Raw genomic sequence first — 23,700 nt, 5'->3', positions numbered from 1 at the left:
CCCTGCTCCATTTGGGATCCCTGACCCTTTTCCCCTTCCCACACGGATCCCTGTGGGATCCCTGCCCATCCCCGTGCCCCGTTCCTGCCCGGACCGGTGCCAGCGGGGCAGGTGGGCGGCTGGGGCAGCACCACCCCGATGCCCATCCCGATCCTGCCATTCCTGCCCTGCCCCAGCCACCCCTGCCCTGCCCCAGAAACCCGCCGGGACGGACAGCATGCCGCAGACGCTGCTTCATCCCGGGAAAAAATAAACAACGTGGATAAAGTGGTGTGGGATCCACACAGACAGGGTGAGGCTGGCCAGGTTATCCCGGGGTTTCCGGGCTGTTTGTGCCCCCCCAAAACCTGCAGAGGCCCAGGGGTGAGCCCAGGGAGACAAGGGAAGGTGTTTGAGGGGCTGGAAGTGCCCGGATCCCGGAGATTTTGGGTCGTGTCCTCCCCAAGCCCTCCCTGGACTGGATTTTGGGGTGTTTTCCACCCTAAATCGCCCATGGCATGGAGATTTGGGGTTGTTGCCCACCCCAAACCCCCCTGGGTTGGATTTTGGGGGTGATATCCACATAAAACCCACCCTGGGTTGGATTTTGGGGGTCTTGCCCTACCCAGGTTGAAGATGTAAGGGTGTTGCCCACCCTAAACCCCCCAGGATAGATTTTGGGGTTGTTTTCCACCCCAAACCCTTCCTGGGATGGATTTTGGGGGTGTTTTCCACCCTAAACCCACCATAGGATGAGGATTTGGGGTTGTTGCCCACCCTAAACCCTCCCGGCTTTGGATTTTGGGGGTGTTTTCCACCCTAAATCCCCCTGGGTTGGATTTCAGGGGTGTTGCCCACCCTAAATCCCCCCGAAAGGGAACAGGGGGTGTCTGGCAGCCCCCCAAACCCCTCCTGTGCCAGTTCCCAGCTGGGAACCCGAGCTGGGCTGTGCCTCCGGGTTATTTTTGGTGTCCCCAGGGCTATTTGGGGACAGCTGGCCCTGGCCCCGTGCCCACCTCGTGCCACTGGAGGGGGGCACGGAGCCCCTTCCCCATTATTGCCCCCCAAGGAAAATGCCCCAGCCCCAAAAATAAAAGGGAAAATCTTCCCAAACAAGGGAAAATTCGGGTGAGTGTCCAGAAAATTCCAGGCTGGGAGGGCTCAGGGAATGGGAACAGGGGCTGGGAGGGGCTGGGGGTCATTTGGGACCCCCAAATCCGGGATACCCCGAATCCAAGAGCCCCTTCCCCGTTGTTTCTCCTGCAGGAAAACGCTCCACCCCAAAATGAAAGCAAACAAGGGAGGGTTGGGGTGAGTCACTGGAACATTCCAGACTGGGAGCGCTCAGGGAACGGGAGCAGGGCTTGGGATTGCTTGGGATGGAGCCAGGAGCCCCTTCCCAGGCCTGGGCTCCGCCCCCAGCCTTGATTACACCCAGGGATTAATTAGGCACTAATGAAGTTTGTCCTTCCCAGCTGCATCCAGCCACAATTAAAGATTTTCCTGCCCAATCCGGTGTCGGGGTGGGGTTTTGGGATATTTATGGGGTTTTTTTGTTAAATGTTCCTTGTTAAATGTTCTGGATGTTCCCTACAGACCCCCCCCAGGCTTGGGACAACTATCCTAAGGGCACCCCACGCTGGGGTCACCCCCTTTTTGGGGACCCCACCCCGGTTTTGCCTCATTTCCGGGTAACCCCAACCCTACAGAGCCCCCCAGGCTGGCACAGCCTGTCCCGGGCACGTCACGCCCCCGTGGGACCCCAAAATCCATCCCTGGGACCCCAAAATCCATCCCTGGGCCCCCAAATCCGCCCCTGCTCCCCCCGAGGCCGCGGCCCCAGCGCGCCTCTTTCCCAATGCGCCTTGCGACACCGCGCTTCATTTGCATAGCACCGCCCATCTCAGCATACATTATCCTTATAAGGAAAACAGTCACGCCCATCACGCAGTGGCTCCTCCCCTCGTGCCCCGCCCCGTGTCGCGCAGCCGCGGTCCTGCAGCGCCACCTGCCGGCGGCTCTGCGGCTGCGCGCGGGGCCCCGCCCTGAGCCCCCAAACCGGGACCGCCCCTCTGAGACCCCGCCCTGAGCCCGCCCTGACCCCCCCAAACCGGGACCGCCCCTCTGAGACCCCGCCCTGATCCCCCCCCAAAGCGGGACCGCCCCTCTGAGACCCCGCCCTGAGCCCGCCCTGACCCCCCAAAGCGGGACCGCCCCTCTGAGACCCCGCCCTGAGCCCGCCCTGACCCCCCAAACCGGGACCGCCCCTCTGAGACCCCGCCCTGACCCCCCCCAAAGCGGGACCGCCCCTCTGAGACCCCGCCCTGACCCCCCCCAAAGCGGGACCGCCCCTCTGAGACCCCGCCCTGACCCCGCCCTGACCCCCCAAACCGGGACCGCCCCTCTGAGACCCCGCCCTGAGCCCCCAAACCGGGACCGCCCCTCTGAGACCCCGCCCTGACCCCCCCAAACCGGGACCGCCCCTCTGAGACCCCGCTCTGAGCCCCCAAACCGGGACCGCCCCTCCCCGATCCCCCCCAAACCGGAACCTCTTCCTTCGGGACCCTGTCCTCATCTCCCAAACAGGGACCCCCACTCCGGGACCCCTTCCTGACCCCCCAAACCCCGTCCTCATCTCATCCTCCAAACCGGGACCGCCCCCTTCGGGACGCCCCAAAACTCTGCCCCGAATAACCCCCTTCCCCTCTTGGGGTCCCCCCTGTCGTAGCGCCCCCCTCAATCACAGGGGGTTCCCCCGGGACACCCCAAAGCCGGGCACCCCCCATGCACACCCTGGGGACCCCCAGAGCGGCACCAGCCGGGGGTGGCGGCACGAAGCGCCCCCCAAACCGCACCCTGCCCCCGTTTTGGGGGTGTCCCCATCCCTGGGGGGCTCCGTGTCCCCTCGAGTGTACCCCCTCCCTCCGCAGCCCGAGAACAAAGAGGGGCAGCAGCAGCAGGAGGAGGAGGAGGAGGAGCGCGAAGGCCCCGGCGGTGACAGCTGGTGCCCCCCGGGTGACACGGGGACAAAGGCAGCGCTGCCGGCGACAGAGGGGCTGAGCGGGGGGACAGGGCGGGGGGACAGCGACCCCAAAACACCCTAAACACTGCACAGCACCCCACAGCACCCCACAGCACCCCACAACAACACCCCACAGCACCCCGGGTTGGGGGTAACAGCGGTCACAAAACAGGGCAGGAGAGTTTTGGGGTCCCCCCACAGAAATCCTCAGGCTGAGCCTCCCCAGCTCATCACACCCATGGCGGGGTGAGCCCCCCAAAAATGACCCCGAAGGTTTCCCCTCTCTGGTGCCTCGGCTGCTCCCTGATCCCCTTCCCGTCCACAGGATGGACAGAGGGATGGACAGAGGGATGGACGGAGGGATGGACAGAGGGATGGACGGAGGGATGGACGGAGGGATGGACAGAGGAATGGACAGAGGGATGGACGGAGGGATGGACAGAGGGATGTGGGAAACAATGCCAGGAGAGCTGGAGGGACGCTGGGACGGACAGAGGGACGGACGGGGAGCGCACAGGACAGGCAGGGCCGGGGTGGCCGCGGGGACATTTGGGGACATTTGGGGACATTTGGGGACATTTGGGGCCATTTGGGGACAGCGGGAGGGGCAGCAGAGCCGCCCCCAGCTGGCGGGGCGGTCCCGGCGCTGATGGGGACGGGGCGGAACAGATGGAGCGACATTAATTGGTAATTAAACCCTCCCTGGCGGGGAGAGCGAGCGGCAGCCGGGCCGGGGGAGGGGACACGGCCGGGGACAGGGGACAAGGGGACACTGCCGGCCCCCCATCCCCGCCGGAGACCCTCCGCGGCTCCGTGACAGGCGGCGGGTAATTAATGAGGCCGTTAATCACCGGGAGCGCGGTAATGAGGGGCTCCCGGAGCCCGGCTGTCAGCGAGCGGGGACAGGGATGGGGACAGGGACAGGGATGGGGACAGGGACAGGGACAGGGATGGGTCTGGGGACAGGGACAGGGGACAGGGACAGGGATGGGTTTGGGGACAGGGACAGGAGAGTGGGGAGCGAGAGCTGGAGCCGGGCTGGGGCCCCACAGCCCCAAATCCGCTCCCATGGCACCGGGACCCCCAAATCCCTGCGGACGGGGCTCTCTGTGCCCCTCACGGTCCCCCCATGGTGGACAGACCCCCAGGGCCGCACCCCCTGTCCCCTGTCCCTGTCCTTGTCCCTGGCCTGAACCTGTCCCTGCGCCCATTCAGTGACACACACTCCTCTCCCCCGATGTGACACAAATTTGGGTTTATTCACCGACACCCCCAAATCCCAAAGCTCCCCCAGGTGGGCCTGGGGGCTGGGAGGGACGGGACCCCCCGTGTCCTTCAGGGGCCTCGGGCTGATCAGGGGTCACGCACTGATGTCCCCTGGGGGTCAGGGGTTGGTGTCCCCCAGGTGTCACAGCCAGGTGTCCCTCGGGTGTCACAGGTTGACGCCCATCAGGTTCACCGGGCGCCCCCCGTAGCGTTTGGAGATGTCGGCCTCGATCTGCAACGGCGCCGGGGGGGGATCAGGGGGCGCTCCCAGGGGTTCCCAGGGCTCAGGGGGGGTCCCCGGCGTCCCCCCCCGTCCCTCACCAGCCTCTGCAGCTCCCGGGCTCTGTCCTGCAGCTGCCGCAGCCGCGGCTCCAGCGCTCCCTGCTCGGCCAGGGCCTGGCGGCGCCGCTGCCCCAGCGCCTCCCGCTTGGCCAGCAGCAGCTCGGCCTGGAGACTCTGCTGGCGCAGCAGGGCCGTGACACGCTCCACGTACCTGGGACACAACAGGGGACACGGGGACAGAGGGGTTACGGGGACAGCGGGGACATGGGGACAGCAGGGACAGCAGGGAGAGCAGGGACATGGGGACATGGGGACATGGGGACAGAGGGGTTATGGGGACAGGGACATGGGGACAGCAGGGACAGCAGGGACAGCAGGGACAGCAGCAGCTCGGCCTGGAGACTCTGCTGGCGCAGCAGGGCCGTGACACGCTCCACGTACCTGGGGACAGGGGGACAGGGTCACACAGCATGGCTTGGGGACACGGACAGAGGGTACAGAGGGGTCACACTGCAGGACACGGGACAGCAGGGTCACACTGCATCATCTGGACACAGCAGGGGCGGTGGGGACACACTGCAGGACAGGGGCAGAGGGGACACACTGCAGGACAGGGGCAGAGGGGACACACTGCATGGTCCGGGGACAGTGGGGACAGAGGGGTCCCACTGCAGGACAGGGGACAGGGACAGCGAGGACACATTGCAGGGCACCCCCGGTTAAGGGCCGGGTTAGGGCTATTTTAGGGGCTGTTTTGGGCGCTATTTTAGGGCTATTTTAGGGGCTGTTCTGGGGCTATTTAGGGTCTGTTTTGGGAGCTTCTTTTAGGGCTCTTTTAGGGGCTGTTTTAGGATTATTTTAGGGGCTGGTTTAGGATTGTTTTAGGGTCTGTTTTGGGGCAGTTTGGGGCCTGTTTCGGGGCCATTCGGGGCCCGTGTCGGGTCGGGTCGGGCAGGCACCTGGGCGAGGCGAGGATCATGCAGAGGTGCTGCACGCTGCGCGAGCACAGCTGCCCCAGCAGCTCCCGGGCCGTGGCCAGCTGGGCCCGCAGGCGCTCGGGGCTCTGGCCCTGCAGCTCGGCCGGCGCCGCCTGGAACTGGCTCAGGGCCACCACGTCCAGCGCCGCGTCCTCGAGCTCCAGCAGCCGCTGCGCCAGGAACAGCTCCAGCTGCGGGACAGCAACGGGGACAGCAACGGGGACAGCGTCAGGGACACCCCCAAGGCCACCACCCCCAGGCCCACAGGTGTCCCCGGTGCCCACCTCCATGAGCTCGTCGATGAACTGGTTCCGAGTCTCGGGGTTCTCCAGCAGGGTCAGCGCGTCCGAGCCACGGGCAACGCCCTCGGGGGCTGCGGCGGGGTGGGACCCCAAAGCCTGCTCAGCTTCACCCCAAAATCCCTGCCCGGAACCCAAACACACTGCCCGGAACCCGAAATCCCTGCCCAGCATCCAAAAACCCTGCCCAGAACCCAAACACACTGCCCAGAACCCTGAAATCCTGCCCAGCATCCAAAAACCCTGCCCAGAACCCAAAATCCCTGCAGAGCACCCAAAAACCCTGACCAGAACCCAAAATCCTTGCTCAGAACCCAAAATCCCTGCCCAGCACCCAAACCCCACTCCCTGCCCAATCCCAAACCCCTCTGGGGGTTCCAGGGGCACTGGGAATGGGGAATTTGGGGGGATTTGGGGGAATCTGGGGGGATTTGGGAGCTGCCTGTGCCCCCCAGCCCTGCTCACCCTCCGTTCCAGCCTCCACCACCGTGATCGTCCCCTCCTGTCCCCCTGTGTCACCCCAGTCGATGCCACCGTCCCCCTGGGGAGCAAAGGGTGAGTGACAAAGAGTGACAAAGGGGATATCAGGGGGATGTGGGGACACAGGGACACTCCCCTGGCCACGGGGGTGTCACAAACCTGGGGCTCTGCTGTGATTGTCCCCTTCTCTCCGTCACCCCAATCAATGCCATCCTCCCCCTGGGGAACAAAGGGTGACAAAGGGGGATTTGGGGACACAGGGACATCGCCCCAATCAATGCCACCATCCCCCTGAGGGAGGGAAGGTGACACAGGGGAGGTTTGGGGACACAGGGATGTCACCCACCTGGGCACTGAGCTCTACAGTGATTGTCCCCTCCTGTCCCTTCTCTCCATCACCCCAGTCGATGCCATCCTCCCCCTGGGGAGCAACGGGGGACATTAGGTGGGTTTGGGGACACAGGGACATTGCCCCAGTCAATGCCACCATCCTCCTGATGAATGAAAGGTGACAAAGGGTGACATGGGAGGGTCTGGGGACACAGGGACGTCACCCACCTGGGCGCTGGGCTCCACCGTGATGCCCCAGTCGATGTCCCCACCCTGGGGCGGCTCCGTGGGGAAATCCCCCCAATCGATCTGTGGGAAAGACCCCAAACCCCCTGAGACACGGCCCGACCCCAAACCCCAAACCCCACATCCCCAAACCCCCTGAGACACGGCCCGACCCCAAACCCCAAACCCCAAACCCCCAAACCCCAAACCCAAACCCCAAACCTCCAAACCCCAAACCCCTGAGACACGGCCCAACCCCAAACCCCAAACCCCCAAACCCCAAACCCCCTGAGACACGGCCCGACCCCAAACCCCCAAACCCCCAAACCCCAAACCTCCAAACCCAAACCCCCAAACCCCAAACCCCTGAGACACGGCCCCAAACCCCCAAACCCCAAACCCCCAAACCCCAAACCCCCAAACCCCCAAACCCCAAACCTCCAAACCCCCAAACCCCTGAGACACGGCCCGACCCCAAACCCCAAACCCCCAAACCCCAAACCTCCAAACCCCAAACCCCCTGAGACACGGCCCAACCCCAAACCCCAAACCCCCAAACCCCAAACCCCCTGAGACACGGCCCGACCCCAAACCCCCAAACCCCCAAACCCCAAACCCCCAAACCCCCAAACCTCCAAACCCAAACCCCAAACCCCCTGAGACACGGCCCGACCCCAAACCCCCAAACCCCCAAACCCCAAACCTCCAAACCCAAACCCCCAAACCCCAAACCCCTGAGACACGGCCCCAAACCCCCAAACCCCAAACCCCCAAACCCCAAACCCCCAAACCCCCAAACCCCAAACCTCCAAACCCAAACCTCCAAACCCCAAACCCCCTGAGACACGGCCCGACCCCAAACCCCCAAACCCCCAAACCCCCAAACCCCAAACCCCCAAACCCCCAAACCCCAAACCTCCAAACCCAAACCCCAAACCCCTGAGGCACGGCCCCAAACCCCCAAACCCCAAACCCTGTGAGGCACAGCCCAGCCCCAAACACGCCCAGCAGTGCCAGGGGTGTCCCCGTGTCCCCCATATCCCCCATGTCCCCCCGTGTCCCCCCGTGTCCCCCCGTGTCCCCCGTATCCCCCGTGTCCCCCATGTCCCCCCGTGTCCCCCCGTGTCCCCCCGTGTCCCCCCGTATCCCCCATGTCCCCCCGTGTCCCCCGTATCCCCCGTGTCCCCCGTGTCCCCCCGTGTCCCCCGTGTCCCCCCGTGTCCCCCCGTGTCCCCCCGTGCCCCTGCCAGCACGCACCGTGTCCTGCGGGAGCGGCTCCGGTGCCTGCGGGGCCGCCTCGGGCCGCTCCAGCCGCAGCGGCTCCTGCCCCGTGCGCCAGCGGAACACGGACGAGTTCCCGTGGGCCGCCACGTGCCGGAGCAGCGGCAGCGCCTCCGCACCGGGGCTGGGACACGGGGACACGGGGACATGGGGATGGCACCGGGACACGGGGACATGGGGACAGCACAGGGACATGGGGACACCGCGTGCCGGAGCAGCGGCAGCACCTCCGCACCGGGGCTGGGACACGGGGACACGGGGATGGCACCGGGACATGGGGACATGGGGACACCGCGTGCCGGAGCAGCGGCAGCGCCTCTGCACCGGGGCTGTGACACGGGGACAGGGACATGGGGATGGCACCGGGACATGGGGACACCGCGTGCCGGAGCAGCAGCAACGCCTCCGCACCGGGGCTGTGACACGGGGACAGGGACATGGGGACGGCACCGGGACAGCACCAGGGATATGGGAACACGGGACAGCACCGGGACATGGGGACGTGGGGATGGCATGGGGACACCACGTGCTGCAGCAGTGGCAGCGCCTCCGCACCGGGGCTGGGACACGGGGACAGGGACATGGGGATGGCACCGGGACAGCACCAGGGATATGGGAACACGGGACAGCACCGGGACATGGGGACATGGGGATGACATGGGGACATGGGGACACCGCGTGCCGGAGCAACGGCAGCGCCTCCGCCTCTGCACTGGGGCTGGGACAGGGACAGGGACATGGGGACAGCACGGGGACATGGGGACATGGGGGACACCACATGCTGGAGCAGCAGCAGCAGCTCCGCCTCTGCATCGGGGCTGGGACAGGGACAGGGACATGGGGATGGCATGGGGACATGGGGAGAGCATTGGGGATGGAGACAGCAGTGGGGACATGGGGACAGCAGCGGTGATGGGGACAGCACGGGGACATAGGGACATCACCGAGGACATGGGGACAGGGAGCATGGGGACAGCATTGGAGATGGCATCGGTCATGGGGACATCGGGCAGAGGGACATCAGGGGTGGGGACACCTCAGCACCCGCAGTGCCGGGGTTTGGAGGGACCAGGAGCTGTTTTGGGGCAGTTTGGGGAGCCGGGGCTGTTTTAGGGTAGCTGAGGGATGTTTTGGGGCTGGTTTGGGGATGATTTTGGGGCTGTCAGGGCTGTCCCCACCTGTCGCACACGAAGCCCACGCAGGCCTGGTACAGCTCGATGGCGTCCCCGAGGGCGCTGGCGCCGTCCCCAACGCGGGACAGCAGCGACGGCAGCGCCTGCACCTGGGCCAGCAGCTCCCGGCGCACGTCCTCGCCCTGGGGACACCGAGGGGACACTGGGGACGTGCTGGGGACACCGAGGGGACACTGGGGGACATTCTGGGGGCACTGAGGGGACACTTACGTCTGTTTTAGGCTCTGTCCAGGGGTTATTCTGGGGCCCATTTTGGGGTTATTCCAGCCCTATTTGGGGCTGTTTCAAGCCTGTTTCAGGCTCTGTTTGGGGCTATTCTCAGCCCGTATTGGGCTCGCTCTGGGGCCATTCCCAGCCCATTTCAGGCTCTCTCTGGGGTTATTTTCTGGCTCATTTGGGGCCATTCCCAGCACGTTTCAGATTCCCCCCCTGTGGTTCCCGTGGCATTCATGGCGATGCCATCCTGTCCAGGCCCGTTTCAGGCCCCATCTGGGGCCATTCCCAGCCTGTTTCAGGCTCTGCTCGGGGTTACTTTGGGGCTCATTTTGGGTTATTTCAGGCCCATTTCAGACTCAGAGCGATGCTGTACTGTCCAGGCCCGTTTCAGGCTCTGTTCAGGGCCATTCCCAGCCTGTTTCAGGCTCTCCCCGGGGTTATTTTGGGGCTCATTTGGGGCCATTCCCATTTCAGGCTCCCTCGATGATGCAGTACTGCCCAAGCCCGTTTCAGGTTCTGTTCAGGACCGTTCCCACCCCGTTCCAGGCTCTATCTTGGCCATTCCCACCCCGTTCCAGGCTCCCCCCGGGGTTATTGTGGGGTTCATTTGGGGCCATCCCCACCCGGTTTCAGGCTCCCCCGGCACTCGTCCGCCCCATTTCAGGCTCTATCTCGGCCATTCCCATTCCGTTCCGGGCTCCCCCCGGGGTTATCCTGGGGCCATCCCCACCCCGTCCGTGCCCGGCCCGTTCCCCCGGCACTCACGGCGATGCCGTACTGGCGGCAGGAGCCCAGGAAGCGCTCGCGGAGCTCCCCTGCCCGCGCCTGGCACTCGTCCTCGCGCCGCGCCAGCTCCTGCTGCGCCTGCAGCCACCGGCCCCGCTGCCTGCGCAGCGCCGGCAGCTCGTAGCTGATGCTGCGCCCCAGCAGGCTGGAGAGCTCGGCTGGGGGGACAGGGGGTCACCCCGGGGCTCGGGGGGCGCCCGGCGTAACCCCGGGGGCTCCTCCCGCTGGGACTGCGTGTCCCCACGGACCCTGGGCTTTGGATTCTGTCCCGTGCTGGTTTGGGGCTGAATTCAGCTCAAAACCCTGTCCTGGTTTGGGGCTGAATTCAGCTTTAAATCCTGTCCTGGTTTGGGGCTGAATTCACCTTTAAATCCCACCTCATCTCATCCCATCCCATCCCATCCCGGTTTGGGGCTGAATTCCCCTTTAAATCCCATCCCAGTTTGGGGACTGAATTCACCTTTAAATCCCATCCCACCCCAGTCTGGGGGCTCAATTCACTTTTAAATCCCATCCCATCCCATCCCATCCCATCCCAGTTTGGGGACCGAATTCCCCTTTAAATCCCACTGGGATTTGGCTTTCCCACAAATCCCATCCTTTCCCATCCCAGTCCATCCCAGTTTGGGGACTGAATTCCACCCACGCAGGGGGTTCTTTGGGACACCTCAGGGAATTCCCATTGCCATTATTCCCATTATTCCCGTGATTCCCATTGCCATTATTCCCATTATTCCCGTTATTCCCATCCCCTCTCACCCAGGTAGGCGTTGTCCTTCTCATAGAGGGACACGATCTCCTGCCAGTCCTGGGGAAGGACACGAGGGTGAGGAGGATGAGGAGGATGAGGAAGAGGAGGAGGAGGAGGAGGAGGGCACTCCCACCTTCATCCTCTGGGACGAGTAGCGCCCAAAGAGGTTCTTGGTGGAGGCCTCGGTGCCCTTGAGGATCTCCACGATGCGCAGGCAGTGGAAATAGTGCAGGTCTGGGGGGAACAATGGGGTCAGGGGGGCTTTAGGGGATCCCTGGGGGCTTTGGGGGATCCCCAGGAGGTTTTAGGGGATCCCCAGGAGGTTTTAGGGGAACCCCAGGAGGTTTTGGGGGGTTCCTCAGCTGCCACCACCGCCCCTTTGTGAACAACCCTCCCACCCCAAATCCTGGCTCTGCAGGGGCGGAGATCCATGCCCAAAGCCCAAGTCCAAAATCCCCAAATGCCAAACCCCCAATCCCAGACCCCAAACCCCCAAACCCCCAAACTCCCAATCTCCAAACCCCAGACCCCAAATCCCAAACCCCCAAACCCCAAAATCCCAAACCCCCAAACCCTCAGTTCCCAAACGTAGATCCCAGACCCCAATTTCCAAACCCCCAAACCCCAAACCCCCAAGTCCCGGTGCCGGAGCACTGACAGGAGCCCTGGAGCAGCTCTCGGATCTCGGGGTGCTCGGGCATGTCCTGCAGCGCCGCCCGGATCCGCTCCCGCACCTGCGCCACCTGCGCGGGCCAGCGCCGCCCGCAGTGCCGCCGGTCCAGCAGCCAGTCTGCGTGGGGACACGGGGACACGGGGACATGGGGACACTGCAGGGACAGGGCCAGCGCCGCCCGCAGTGCCGCCGGTCCAGCAGCCAGTCTGGGGACAGGGGGTCACCGGGGGACACTCGGGCTCTGGGGACAGCCCCGGGCTCCGGGAACACGGGGGACAAACAGCGGGAGGAGTTCCCGAGCCTCTTCCCAAAGCCTGGGACGGATCCCCAGCTGGAGGGAATGGCGGGATCTGGGCTGGGATAACCGGGGTAAATTCCCGGTCCCTGCCCCGTCTGGAGGGAATGGCGGGATCTGGGCTGGGATAACCGGGGTAAATTCCCGGTCCCTGCCCCGTCTGGAGGGAATGGCGGGATCTGGGCTGGGATAACCGGGGTAAATTCCCGGTCCCTGCCCCGTCTGGAGGGAGAAGCGGGAACTGGGCTGGGATAACCGGGGTAAATTCCGGTCCCTGCCCGGAGCCGGCGTTCGTTCCCGTACCCAGAAGCTTGCTGGTCTGGATGTCGATGGGCACATTCCGGTAGTCCTGGGGAGCCTGCGGGGAGAACACGGCAGGGGCGGGGCTGCGGCAACCGGAACCGGCACCGGGAGCGGCACCGGGAGCGGCACCGGGACCCTCCGCTTCAGTGCCAGGCCCGGGCTGTCCCCGCTGCCCCGCGCCTGGACCCGATCCCGGTCCCTTCCCCGCTCCCGGTCCCGTTTCCGATCCCACTCCCGATCCCAATCCCGTTCCGGATCCCCATGCCGGTCCCAGCCCCTTCCCCTGTCCCGGTCCCGGTCCCTGTTCCGGACCCTTCTCCGCTCCCGCTCCCGCTCCCGCTCCCGTTTCCGATCCCGGTCCCGCTCCCGGTCCGCACCTGCATCCTTCCCGGCCCCGCCTCTCCACTTCCGCCCTCCCCGCCCCAGCCAATCGCCTCCCTCAGCGCCCGCGCCTCGGCCAATCAAAACGCGCTCCGCCCAAAGGTCGAACTCCCGCCAATCAGAAAGCGGCAGCTCGGAGGCAGCGCCACGTCCCTGTGCTTCCATTGGCTGGAGGGGAAAGGGGCGGGGTCAGCCCGGACCAATCGGAGCGTGCGGTGGGAGTTTTTGGGGTCCCGATCCCGGTCCCGGTTCCAAACCGGGCGCCAAAGGCCGGTCCCGGTCACAGTCCCGATCCCGGTCTCGGCCACAATCCCAGTCCCGGTCCTGGAACCAATCCCGATCCCGGCCATGGTCCCAGTCCCGATCCCAATTCTGGCCTTAATCCCGGTCCCGGTCCCAAACCTGGCACCAGTCCCGGTCCCAAGGTCCCCCCCAGCCGTCCCGCGGGGATCCCCCGGAGGCTCCCGAGGGGACCCCAAACCCTGCGGGATCCCCATTCGTCCTAGAGGGGAACCCGGATCCCCCCAGGTCCCTCAGGGATCCCCCCAGGCGGTCCCAGAACAGGTCCCGGATCCCTTGGGATCCGCTGGGAGCCCAGCACAGAGCCGGGATCCCACTGGGACCCCCAGGACGCGTCCCGGCCGCCCGGGGCCGTCCAGAGCCATCCAGGGACACCCGAGGCCGCTCGGAGCCACGCGGAGCCACCCAGAGGTGCCCAGAGCCATCCGGAGCAACCCGGAGCCACCCAGGGCCACCTGAGGCCACCCGGGGCCACCCTCCCGGGGCTGGCACCGCTCCCCGTCATGAATATTCAGCCGTGCCTGGCCCGGCCCCGCTGTTTGCTCCGGCAGGAGGGGTTTGGGAGCGGGTTCACCTTGACGGGAACACCGGGACAGCAGCAGGTGAGCGGCACCTGCCCGTGCTGCCCCCCCGGGACACCGGGACATCCCCGGGACACCCCGGGACAACCCAGGGACAACCCGGGACCCCCGGAGGCGGCAGGAGCAGGTACCGGGGTGCGGTGTCCGGGCTGGGGATGGGCCGTGGGAGCCCCGGGGACGCTCTGGGGACACGGCCGGGGACGGTCCCACCTGGCTGTGGCACGGGGAGGTGGCGCTGGGGACACGGAAAAGGGGTTTTTATCCCCAAAGCGACATCCGGGAGGGCTCGCTGGTGGCCGAGCGTCACTGGGACAGCGACGGGGACACGGGGCAGGGCTGGCCCCGGGCCCTGGGAATCCCCTCCGTGCCCCGGGGCCACGCTGCGCTCCGGAGCCTTCCCGGAGCCTCCCCCGGTCCCGGCGGGCACCGGCGAGCCCCGAGGCCGGGCTGGGGCGGGGGGACCCCGGCAGCGCCCCCGGCGCTCCCCGGTGCCGCCACCTGCGCCCCAGTTCCTGTTCCTGTTTGCTCTCCCGCCGCACGTGGCCGATAAGGGCAGCTCCCGGCGCTGCCCGCGGCCCTTTCCCGGCTTTTCCCGGAATCCCCGGGATTCCCGGGCCGTGCAGCGCCCGCCCCGCCCCGGCGCCCCCGGGGATCCGCCCCGAGCATCCGCGGGAGGGCAGCGCCGCGCCCCCGATGCGGCCCCGGGAGCGCCGGACGGAGCCGAGCCCCGGTGCCGCTCCCGTGCAGGATGGCCGACGGGCACGGCTGGTGGAAGCTGACGTTCCTGCGGAAGCGCCAGGCGGCGGCCCCGGTGCTGTACGAGAGCCCCGAGGGCCCCGCGGCGCCCGGCGGGGACGGCGCGGACGGGAGCGGCCCCGACGGCAGCCCCGGCTTCGCCGCCCGCCTCGAGAAGATCGTGGACAAGAGCACCAAGGGCAAGCACGTCAAGGTCTCGCACTCCGGCCGCTTCAAGGAGAAGAAGAAAGTGCGGGCGACGCTGGCCGAGCATCCCAACCTGTGCGGGGCCGGCGAGCGCCAGGAGCAGTGACCCGGCCGGGCTGCGGGCCCCGGGCACCGGGCAGGACTCGGGATGGGATTTGCGGAGTTGTCTGCGGGATGATCCCGGAGCTGCGGGACTGACCCCGGGGCGCGGCGGGGCCCGCGCTCCCCGTCCCTCCCTGCGCAGCGCGGACCGGTCCGTACTGGGATGAATGAGGACACTCCCCCCGATCCCCATCCCATTCCCAATCCCAGTCCCCTCCTCCCGTCACTTTTTGGGGCCGAGCCCCGCTCGTGTCCCGATCCCGATGGGCTGCGGAGCCGCCGATGGCCGAGTCCCCCCCGAGAGGGGATGCGACACTTCCCTGTCCCCAGGGAACGAGCGGCAGGACCGATCCCCGGGGATCTCACCCGGAGGAGCCGCGTTTCCCTCGGGAATCCCTCCCCGGAGGAGCCGCATTTCCCCGCGGATCTCACCCGCAGGAGCCGCGTTTCCCTCGGGAATCCCTCGGAAATCCCTCCCCGGAGAAGCCGCATTTCCCCGCGGATCGCGCCCGGAGGAGCCGCATTTCCCCGGGAATCCCTCCCCGGAGAAGCCGCATTTCCCCGCGGATCGCGCCCGGAGGAGCCGCGTTCCGTTCCCCGGGGATCGCTGCCCGCTGCTGGAAGCCGGGGTCCCACCCCGCTCGCGCCTGCCGCTAATTAACTGTGGTTAATAAAGCGAGCCTGGGAGCGGAGGCGGCTCCGGGAGAGCTCCGCGGATCCCGGGTTCCAGCCCGGAACGGGGGAAGGCTCCGGATGCGGCGGGACGCGGAGGGAGCGGGGCCGTGCCGGGGAGTCCCGGACCCGGGCAGGGAGGAGGGAGCGGAGGCGGATCCCGAAACCCGGCATGGAGGGGTGGGAAAGCTCTGGATCCCTCTGGGAGCCCTCTGGGAGCCATCCCGGGGCATCCCTGACCCCCCAGAGGCAGCTGCAGGGTCCCAAACGGGGCAGGATTGGTCCCAAAGGAGAACAGAGAGCAGGATTGGACCCTAGGAGGGGCAGGATTGGACCCAAACAGGGCAGGATTGGACCCCAGGATGGGCAGGATTGGACCCTTTGGGCGAGCAGGATTGGACCCAAACAGGGCAGGATTGGACCCTTTGGGTGAGCAGGATTGGACCCAAACAGGGGCAGGATTGGACCCTTTGGGTGAGCAGGATTGGACCCTTTGGGTGGGCAGGATTGGACCCTTTGGGTGGGCAGGATTGGACCCTTTGGGTGGGCAGGATTGGACCCAAACAGGGCAGGATTGGACCCTTTGGGTGAGCAGGATCGGACCCAAACAGGGCAGGAAGACAGGGCAGGATTGGACCCTTTGGGTGAGCAGGATTGGACCCCAGGGCGGGCAGGATTGGACCCGAACAGGGCAGGATTGGACCCTATGGGGTGAGCAGGATTGGACCCTATGGGGTGAGCAGGATTGGACCCAAACAGGGCAGGATTGGACCCTGTGGGGTGAGCAGGATTGGACCCAAACAGGGCAGGATTGGACCCTTTGGGTGGGCAGGATTGAACCCGAACAGGGCAGGATTGGACCCTATGGGGTGAGCAGGATTGGACCCAAACAGGGCAGGATTGGACCCTATGGGTGAGCAGGATTGGACCCCAGGGCGGGCAGGATTGGACCCGAACCGGGCAGGATTGGTCCCAAACTGGGCAGGATTGATCCCAAGGAGAGCAGGATTGGTCCCTTTAGGGCAGGAATGGGGGAATTTGGTGGATTTTGAGGGATTTTGGGGGTTCTCCCTCCGGGCCGGGTTTCCCAGCCCCTGTGCCCGGTTTCTCGCCCCTCCGGGGAGCGGGGCCGTGCCGGGGAGTCCCGGACCCGGGCAGGGAGAGGGAGCGGAGGCGGATCCGGGAGAGCTCCGCGATCCCCAAACCCGGCAGGGCGGGGCGGGCCGGCTCTGGATCCCTCTGGGAGCAATCCCCGGGAATTCCCGATCCCGCAGAGGCCGCTCCAGGGATTTCCTGCGGATCCCCGGATCCCTCCTGGCAGTTCCGGAGCTCCGGAGAGAGCGCGGCCCCCCGGGAATCGCTGGAAATGGGGGCCCTCGGGGCCGGCCGGAGAACGGGGAACCCTCCCAGCTCCGGGAGCCCGCGGGGAACGGGACGATCCCGGGATGGACAACCCCGGCTCCGCAGGGCGCGGCCGTTCCGAGCTCTGAGCTCCAGCCCCTCCCGGTTCCGGACGGTGCCAGGATCCCGAGCCCAGCCCCGGTTTCCTGGCTGTTTCCCGATTTCGCGGTTTCGCGTTTTCCCGATTCCCCGGTTTCCCGATTCCCCGGTTTCCCGATTTTCTGTTTCCCGGTTTCCCGATTTCACGGTTTCCCGATTTCGCGGTTTCCCGTTTTCCCGATTCCCCGGTTTCCCTGTTTCCCGATTTCGCGATTTTCCTGTTTCCCGGTTTCCCGATTTCGCGATTTCCCATTTCCCGGTTTCCCGGTTGTTTCCCGGTTGTTTCCCGGTTGTTTCCCGGTGCCAGCTCCCCGGGGCCGGTCCCGCCCCGGCTCTGCGCGCTCTCAGCCCGTTCCCGTCGCGCTGGGATCGCGGACTTTGTCCCGGCGGGAACGGGAACGGGAGGAGCCCCTCGGTCCCTTTGCCCCTGCCCAGGAATGTGGGACAGCCCCGTGCCCATCCTGGGACAGCCCCGTGCCCATCCTGGGACAGCCCCGTGCCCATCCTGGGACAGATCCGTGCCCATCCTGGGACAGATCCGTGCCCATCCTGGGACAGATCCGTGCCCATCCTGGGACACCGCCCCGTCCCCTCCCGTCCTTCCCAAGGCAGGGAAGGCTCCGGAGCCATCAGGGGCTGTGACAGTGCCACGAAGGCGGTGACAGCGCCGTGGCCACCGTGCCTGCGTGCCAGGGCTGGCCTGGCATCCCGCGGGACAGGCACGGTCCCGCTCCGGGACAGCAAACACGGAACCGGGGCTGGGTTTTGGGGCTGGTTCCACTCCGGGACAGCAAACACGGAACCGGGGCCGGTTTTGGAGCTGGTTCCAGCCCGGGATTTGCTCCAGCTGTCCCAGGAGAGCCCGGCCCTGCCTGGTTAAACGTTAACCCGGTACTAAATAACCAAAGGCTCCACGCCTCCACATAAATCCTGATTTATTGTTCTTTTCCGGCAGCTGGAGGAGGGACGGGCCGAGGGTTGGGGTCTCACGGCCCGGGGACAGGGCACGGCAGCGGTGACACGATTTAAGTTAATTAAACAACAGCAGTAATGACCTGGGGCTTGAGCACGATTCCATGCCAAAACAATTGCCACGATTCCAGCTAAAACACGGAGAGAGAGGTGGCAGTGGTGGGACAGCGACAGTGACGGGGGGTCACAGCTGGTGCCTGCACGATCATTAACACGATTAATTAACCACGGGGAGTGGATGGAGACAGAATTGGGGACACACCGGGCGAGGGAAGCTCTGAAGGCATTCCCAGCACATGGCCAGGGACAGGGGTGGGGACGGGGACGGGGACAGGAACAGGGGGATCACTGGGGTCACAGCTGGACCCTGCACTGTCATTAACACGATTAATTAACCACCGGCAGCGACTGCAGACGGGGCGGGGGCAGCTCCGGGCCCATCCCCAGCACACGGCGAGGGACGGGACGGGGCGGCTGCGACGCTTGGGACCATTCCCGGGGCCGTTCCCGGGGACGTTCCGGGACCATTCCCGGGCCATCCCGGACCATTCCCGGGCCGTTCCGGGACCATTCCCGGGTCATTCCCGGGGCCGTTCCCGGGGCCGTTCCGGGACCATTCCCGGGGCCGTTCCGGGACCATTCCCGGGACCATTCCGGGACCATCCCGGGACCATTCCCGGGGCCGTTCCGGGACCATCCCGGGCCGTTCCCGGGGCCGTTCCGGGACCATTCCCGGGACCATTCCCGGGGCCGTTCCCGGGGCCGTTCCGGGACCATTCCCGGGCCGTTCCCGGGCCATCCCGGGCGGGCTCACGGCGACAGGCGCTCGTACACCCAGTCGCCGTGGCCGCGGCGGGTCATGGCCCCGAGCGGCGCCGCGCGGTCCCGCAGCCGCCGGAACACGATCCGGTCGTGCAGCCGGTTCGATTGGCCCTGCCAGAACTCCACCAGCTCCGGCTCCACCACGTACGCGCCCCTGCAAGGGATTTCGGTGGGATTTGGGGGGTTCGGGGGGATTTGGGGGCTCATGGGGGGCTCAGCCCCGCAGTCTCACCAGTAGTCCGGCCTGGGCACCGCCTTGTCCCGGTACAGCTCCTCCAGCTCCGCGTTCTTCTTGCGCAGGTACTGCGGGGAGCGAGGGGAGCAGCGGAGAGTGAGGGGATCCCGCAGGGAACGGGGAGTGAGGGAATCACAGAGAGAATGGGGATCCCGCAGGGAACGGGGAGTGCGGGGAACAATGGGGAGTGAGGGGATCCCATGGCCAATCCCACAGAGAATGGGGATCCCAAAGGGAACGGGGAGTGAGAGGATCCCAGAGGGAAAGGAGATCCCAGAGCCGATCCCGAAGGGCTCAGGGAGCCGATCCCAAAGGCAATGGGGGCCCCACAGCCGGTGCCGGCCCGGGCTCACCTCTCTGTCAGGGATGACCGAGCTCTGCCGGCTCACCAGGGCCCCGATCTGGCTGCCCCGGGGCCGGGAGTGGAAATAGCGCTCGGATTCCTCCTCGGGCAGGCGCCGCACCGAGCCCTCGATGCGCACCTGGGGACGGCACCGAGACCTCAGTGCGCACCTGGGGACAGCCCTGAGCCCCCAGCCCTCACCTGGGGATGGCACCGAGCCCCCAGCCTTCACCTGGGGACAGCCCTGAGCCCCCAGCCCTCACCTGGGGACAGCCCTGAGCCCCCAGCCCTCACCTGGGGATGGCACCGAGACCTCAATGCACACCTGGGGACAGCCCCGAGCCCCCAGCCCTCACCTGGGGACAGCCCCGAGCCCCCAGCCCTCACCTGGGGACAGCCCCGAGCCCCCAGCCCTCACCTGGGGCACAGCCCTGAGCCCCCAGCCCTCACCTGGGGCACAGCCCTGAGCCCCCAGCCCTCACCTGGGGACAGCCCCGAGCCCCCAGCCCTCACCTGGGGATGGCACCGAGCCCCCAGCCCTCACCTGGGGACAGCCCTGAGCCCCCAGCCCTCACCTGGGGACAGCCCTGAGCTCCCAGCCCTCACCTGGGGACAGCCCCGAGCCCCCAGCCCTCACCTGGGGCACAGCCCTGAGCCCCCAGCCCTCACCTGGGGATGGCACCGAGCCCTTGATGCGCACCTGGGCCAGCACAGCTCCCAAGGGGCTCCCGGACATGGAATTGCCCCATTCCCTGACCTTTTCACCCAAAAAGTGCACGGATTTCATGCCTGCTGGGCACCACCATCCCCTGGGCTCGGGCCAGTGGCGTTAAAGGGGCTCCTGAGCACAAAACCCCCTCATTCCCCCACTTTTCCCCCAAAACCGCACCCGCCGTGTCTGCCCCCAGTGCCCACCGGGGGTGTGGCCCCCAGCCCCAATTCCCCCCCAGGATTTGGGGACCCCCTCACCTGCCGGCAGAGCGGCTCCCAGTAGAACACGAGGGAGGCGAAGGGGTTGGAGTCCTGAGGGAACAGAGGGGGCTGAGGCAGAGCCGTGCTGTTCTGGGCCGGAATTACGCGTTTATTGGGGTTTATTTATTGGGATTTATTTATTGGGATTTATTTATTGGGATTTACTTATCCTGATTGATTTATTGGGATTTATCGGGATTTATTTATTGGGATTTATCGGGATTTATTTATTGGGATTTATTGGGGTTTATTTATTGGGATTTATTGGGATTTATCGGGGTTTATTTATTGGGATTTATTTATTGGGATTTACTTATCCTGATTGATTTATTGGGATTTATTGGGATTTATTTATTGGGATTTATTGGGGTTTATTTATTGGGATTTATTGGGATTTATCGGGGTTTATTTATTGGGATTTGTCGGGATTTATTTATTGGGATTTATTTATTGGGATTTACTTATCAGGATTGATTTATTGGGATTTATTTATTGGGATTTATCGAGGTTTATTTATTGGGATTTATTTATCAGGATTTATTTATCGGGATTTATCGAGATTTATTTATCGAGATTTATTTATCGGGATTTATCAGGATTTCTTGGCATTTCTCAGGATTTATTCCTGGTGTTTCTGGGTCCCTGTCCCTCACCGGCTGCAGGAATTTGGGATTTATCGGGGCTGATTTACTGGGGTTTCTCAGGATTGATTTCTGGGGCTCTCCGTGTGTCCGTGTGTCCCTCACCAGCTCCCGGAATTTGGGATTTATTGGGATTGATTTATTTGGGATTGATTTACTGGGATTGATTTATCAGGATTTATTTCTGTGTGTCCGTGTGTCCCTCACCAGCTGCAGGAATTTGGGATTTATCGGGATTGATTTATTTGGGATTGATTTATTTGGGATTGATTTATTTGGGATTGATTTCTCAGGATTGATTTCTGTGTGTCCGTGTGTCCCTCACCAGCTCCCGGAATTTGGGATTTATCGGGATTGATTTATTTGGGATTGATTTACTGGGATTGATTTATCAGGATTGATTTCTGTGTGTCCGTGTGTCCCTCACCAGCTGCAGGAATTTGGGATTTATCGGGATTGATTTATTTGGGATTGGTTTATTTGGGATTGATTTATTTGGGATTGATTTATTTGGGATTGATTTCTCAGGATTGATTTCTGTGTGTCCGTGTGTCCCTCACCAGCTCCCGGAATTTGGGATTTATCGGGATTGATTTATTTGGGATTGATTTACTGGGATTGATTTATCAGGATTTATTTCTGTGTCCGTGTGTCCCTCACCAGCTGCAGGAATTTGGGATTTATCGGGATTGATTTATTTGGGATTGGTTTATTTGGGATTGATTTATTTGGGATTGATTTATTTGGGATTGATTTCTCAGGATTGATTTCTGTGTCCGTGTGTCCCTCACCAGCTCCCGGCCCTTCCTGCTCTCGTAGTTGGTGAAGAAGCGCAGCCCGTCCGGCCCCAGCCCCTTCAGCAGCACCATGCGCGCCGAGGGCCGCCCGTCCCTGCGGGACAGCGCGTGACACCTCTGTGTCACCTGCGTCACCTGTGTCACCTCTGTGTCACCTGCGTCACCCATGTCACCTGTGTCACCTGTGTCACCTCTGTGTCACCTCTGTGTGTCACATGTGTCACCCGTGTCACCCCTGTGTCACCTCTGTGTCACCTGTGTCACCTTGTGTGTCACCTCTGTGTCACCTCTGTGTGTCACATGTGTCACCCGTGTCACCCCTGTGTCACCTCTGTGTCACCTGTGTCACCTTGTGTGTCACCTCTGTGTCACCCCTGTGTCACCTCTGTGTGTCACCTGTGTCACCTCTGTGTCACCTGTGTCACCCGTGTCACCCCTGTGTCACCTTGTGTGTCACCTGTGTCACCTCTGTGTGTCACCTGTGTCACCCATGTCACCCCTGTGTCACCCCTGTGTCACCTCTGTGTGTCACCCGTGTCCCCCCTGTGTCCCCCCGCTGTCACCTGGAGCAGGTGGCCAGGCACACGGCCGCTGTCCCCCTGTCCCCTGTGTATCCCCCATGTCCCTGGTGTCCCCCCTGTCCCCCCGCTGTCACCTGGAGCAGGTGGCCAGGCACACGGCCGCTGTCCCCCTGTCCCCTGTGTATCCCCCATGTCCCTGGTGTCCCCCCTGTCCCCCCGCTGTCACCTGGAGCAGGTGGCCAGGCACATGGCGTTGGCCTCGGCGATGTCGGGGCACTGCAGCGCGTCCTGCAGCCAGGCCCGGAACTGCTCCAGGGGATCCAGGGACACCAGGTGGCACTCCTCGAACGCCTGGGGACACCGGGGGGGTCAGGGGTCACCCGGGGGGGTCAGAGGTCACCAGGTGGCACTCCTCGAACGCCTGGGGACACCGGGGGGGTCAGGGGTCACCCGGGGGGGTCAGAGGTCACCAGGTGGCACTCCTCGAACGCCTGGGGACATTGGGGGGGTCAGGGGTCACCCAGGGGGGTCAGGGACACCAGGTGGCACTCCTCGAACGCCTGGGGACACCGGGGTGACAAGGGGAAGGTGGGGACACCGCAGGGCTCGGGGACATCCTGGGGGTGCCACCCTGCCTGGGGGCTGTCCCCGAGCCTTGGGGACATCCTGGGGGTGTCACCCTGGCCGGGGGCTGTCCCCGAGCCTTGGGGACATCCTGGGGGTGCCACCCTGGCCGGGGGCTGTCCCCGAGCCCTGGGGACACGCTGGGCAGCGGCCGCGTGGGCGGTCACCCTGTGCGAGAGGGGCTTCTCCGGGCCTTGGGGGGGCAATCCCGGGGTGCCCCCGTGCCAGACCCTCCCCGGTGTCCCCCCGGTGTCCCCCCCGGTGTCCCCCCGCTGTCCCGGTCCCACCTCGCTGTCCCCCCGGTAGCTTTTCCGCAGCTGCTCCAGCTCCATCGCGGCCGCGCCGAGCCCCCGCCGAGCCGGAGGCGTGGCTAAGGCGGCCACGCCTCCCAGAACACAGCCAATAAGAGAAGGCAGAGCGCTCGCGCCTCTGTAGGAGCTGGCTGCCCATTGGGGGGGAGGCGAAAGGGGCGGGGACAAAAGACCCGGAAGTAGTGGCTGGGTTTAGAGAGGTGCGGGGGCTCTTAAAGGGGCAACGACAGCGGGAGGGGGACGCGGGGACATCCAGGGGACAGCGGCGACAGCAGTTTGGGGATTTGGGACATTTGGGACATTCAGGGCTCGGGAGGCGGCGGCGAGGGGCTGGGACATGGTGGGGACAGGGATTTGGGGACATGGAGCACAGGGATGTGGGTACGGCGTGTTTGGGATGCTGCGACAAGGGACAGGGCATTTGGGGACGGGGATTCGGGGACAATCCCCCAGTCCCGAGCCAGCAGCTCACAGCAGGAGCTGAACCATTTCCTGCTAAAATTCCTCAATTTCCCACCAATTCCCCCAAATCCCATCAATTCCCCCAAACCCCATAAATTCCCCCAAATCCCACCAATTCCCCCAAATGCCATCAATTCCCCCAAATCCCATCAATTCCCCCAAAC

At 64.7% G+C, this 23,700-nt stretch overlaps 3 protein-coding genes across 4 annotated transcripts; 1 reads left to right on the top strand and 2 right to left on the bottom strand.

The window, feature by feature from the left end:
* Nucleotides 1-4,234: 4,234 nt before the first annotated feature.
* CDK5RAP3 (CDK5 regulatory subunit associated protein 3) lies at nucleotides 4,235-12,758 on the bottom strand. Its single transcript, XM_059488940.1, has 16 exons — nucleotides 12,736-12,758; nucleotides 12,359-12,413; nucleotides 11,746-11,877; nucleotides 11,221-11,321; nucleotides 11,096-11,144; nucleotides 10,316-10,494; nucleotides 9,320-9,456; nucleotides 8,118-8,265; nucleotides 6,864-6,944; nucleotides 6,652-6,726; nucleotides 6,465-6,524; nucleotides 6,291-6,366; nucleotides 5,811-5,899; nucleotides 5,509-5,717; nucleotides 4,589-4,760; nucleotides 4,235-4,499 (listed from the first exon to the last, which is right to left on the bottom strand). The coding sequence occupies exons 1-16, from the start codon at nucleotides 12,739-12,741 to the stop codon at nucleotides 4,434-4,436; spliced, it is 1,635 nt and encodes a 544-aa protein (XP_059344923.1). The 5' UTR covers nucleotides 12,742-12,758; the 3' UTR covers nucleotides 4,235-4,433.
* An 837-nt stretch (nucleotides 12,759-13,595) lies between these two features.
* PRR15L (proline rich 15 like) lies at nucleotides 13,596-15,309 on the top strand. 2 transcript variants are annotated; one of them, XM_059488993.1, is made up of 2 exons: nucleotides 13,596-13,641; nucleotides 14,368-15,309. In XM_059488993.1, exon 2 carries the CDS (start codon nucleotides 14,369-14,371, stop codon nucleotides 14,666-14,668), a length of 300 nt encoding a protein of 99 aa, XP_059344976.1. In that variant the 5' UTR covers nucleotides 13,596-13,641; nucleotide 14,368; the 3' UTR covers nucleotides 14,669-15,309. The 2 variants fall into 2 exon arrangements, with proteins under 2 accessions (XP_059344976.1, XP_059344975.1); XM_059488992.1 differs by having other exon boundaries at nucleotides 13,620-13,747.
* Nucleotides 15,310-17,754: 2,445 nt separating this feature from the next.
* On the bottom strand, nucleotides 17,755-23,111 carry PNPO (pyridoxamine 5'-phosphate oxidase). The gene is made up of 7 exons (XM_059488983.1): nucleotides 23,051-23,111; nucleotides 22,366-22,490; nucleotides 21,613-21,712; nucleotides 20,178-20,231; nucleotides 19,219-19,347; nucleotides 18,863-18,933; nucleotides 17,755-18,784 (listed from the first exon to the last, which is right to left on the bottom strand). Exons 1-7 carry the CDS (start codon nucleotides 23,093-23,095, stop codon nucleotides 18,619-18,621), a joined length of 690 nt encoding a protein of 229 aa, XP_059344966.1. The 5' UTR covers nucleotides 23,096-23,111; the 3' UTR covers nucleotides 17,755-18,618.
* Nucleotides 23,112-23,700: the final 589 nt, after the last annotated feature.

The sequence above is a fragment of the Ammospiza nelsoni genome, chromosome 26 (assembly GCF_027579445.1).
Source record: "Ammospiza nelsoni isolate bAmmNel1 chromosome 26, bAmmNel1.pri, whole genome shotgun sequence".
Taxonomy (NCBI): Eukaryota; Metazoa; Chordata; class Aves; order Passeriformes; family Passerellidae; genus Ammospiza; species Ammospiza nelsoni.
This window is presented reverse-complemented; position numbering and strand designations above follow the sequence as displayed.

Excerpts from the sequence above, each read along its gene's own strand:
- CDK5RAP3 (XM_059488940.1), bottom strand. Across the intron at positions 6,525-6,651 it reads CTGTAGAGCTCAGTGCCCAG|GGGGAGGATGGCATTGATTG; the intron begins GTGGGTGACATC and ends TTTGTTCCCCAG. Across the intron at positions 4,761-5,508 it reads ATGATCCTCGCCTCGCCCAG|GTACGTGGAGCGTGTCACGG; the intron begins GTGCCTGCCCGA and ends GTTGTGTCCCAG.
- PRR15L (XM_059488993.1), top strand. The coding sequence starts at position 14,369 with ATGGCCGACGGGCACGGCTGGTGGAAGCTGACGTTCCTGCGGAAGCGC.
- PNPO (XM_059488983.1), bottom strand. The coding sequence starts at position 23,095 with ATGGAGCTGGAGCAGCTGCGGAAAAGCTACCGGGGGGACAGCGAG. Across the intron at positions 20,232-21,612 it reads GCAGGAAGGGCCGGGAGCTG|GACTCCAACCCCTTCGCCTC; the intron begins GTGAGGGACACA and ends CTGTTCCCTCAG. Across the intron at positions 18,934-19,218 it reads CGGTCATCCCTGACAGAGAG|TACCTGCGCAAGAAGAACGC; the intron begins GTGAGCCCGGGC and ends CGCTCCCCGCAG.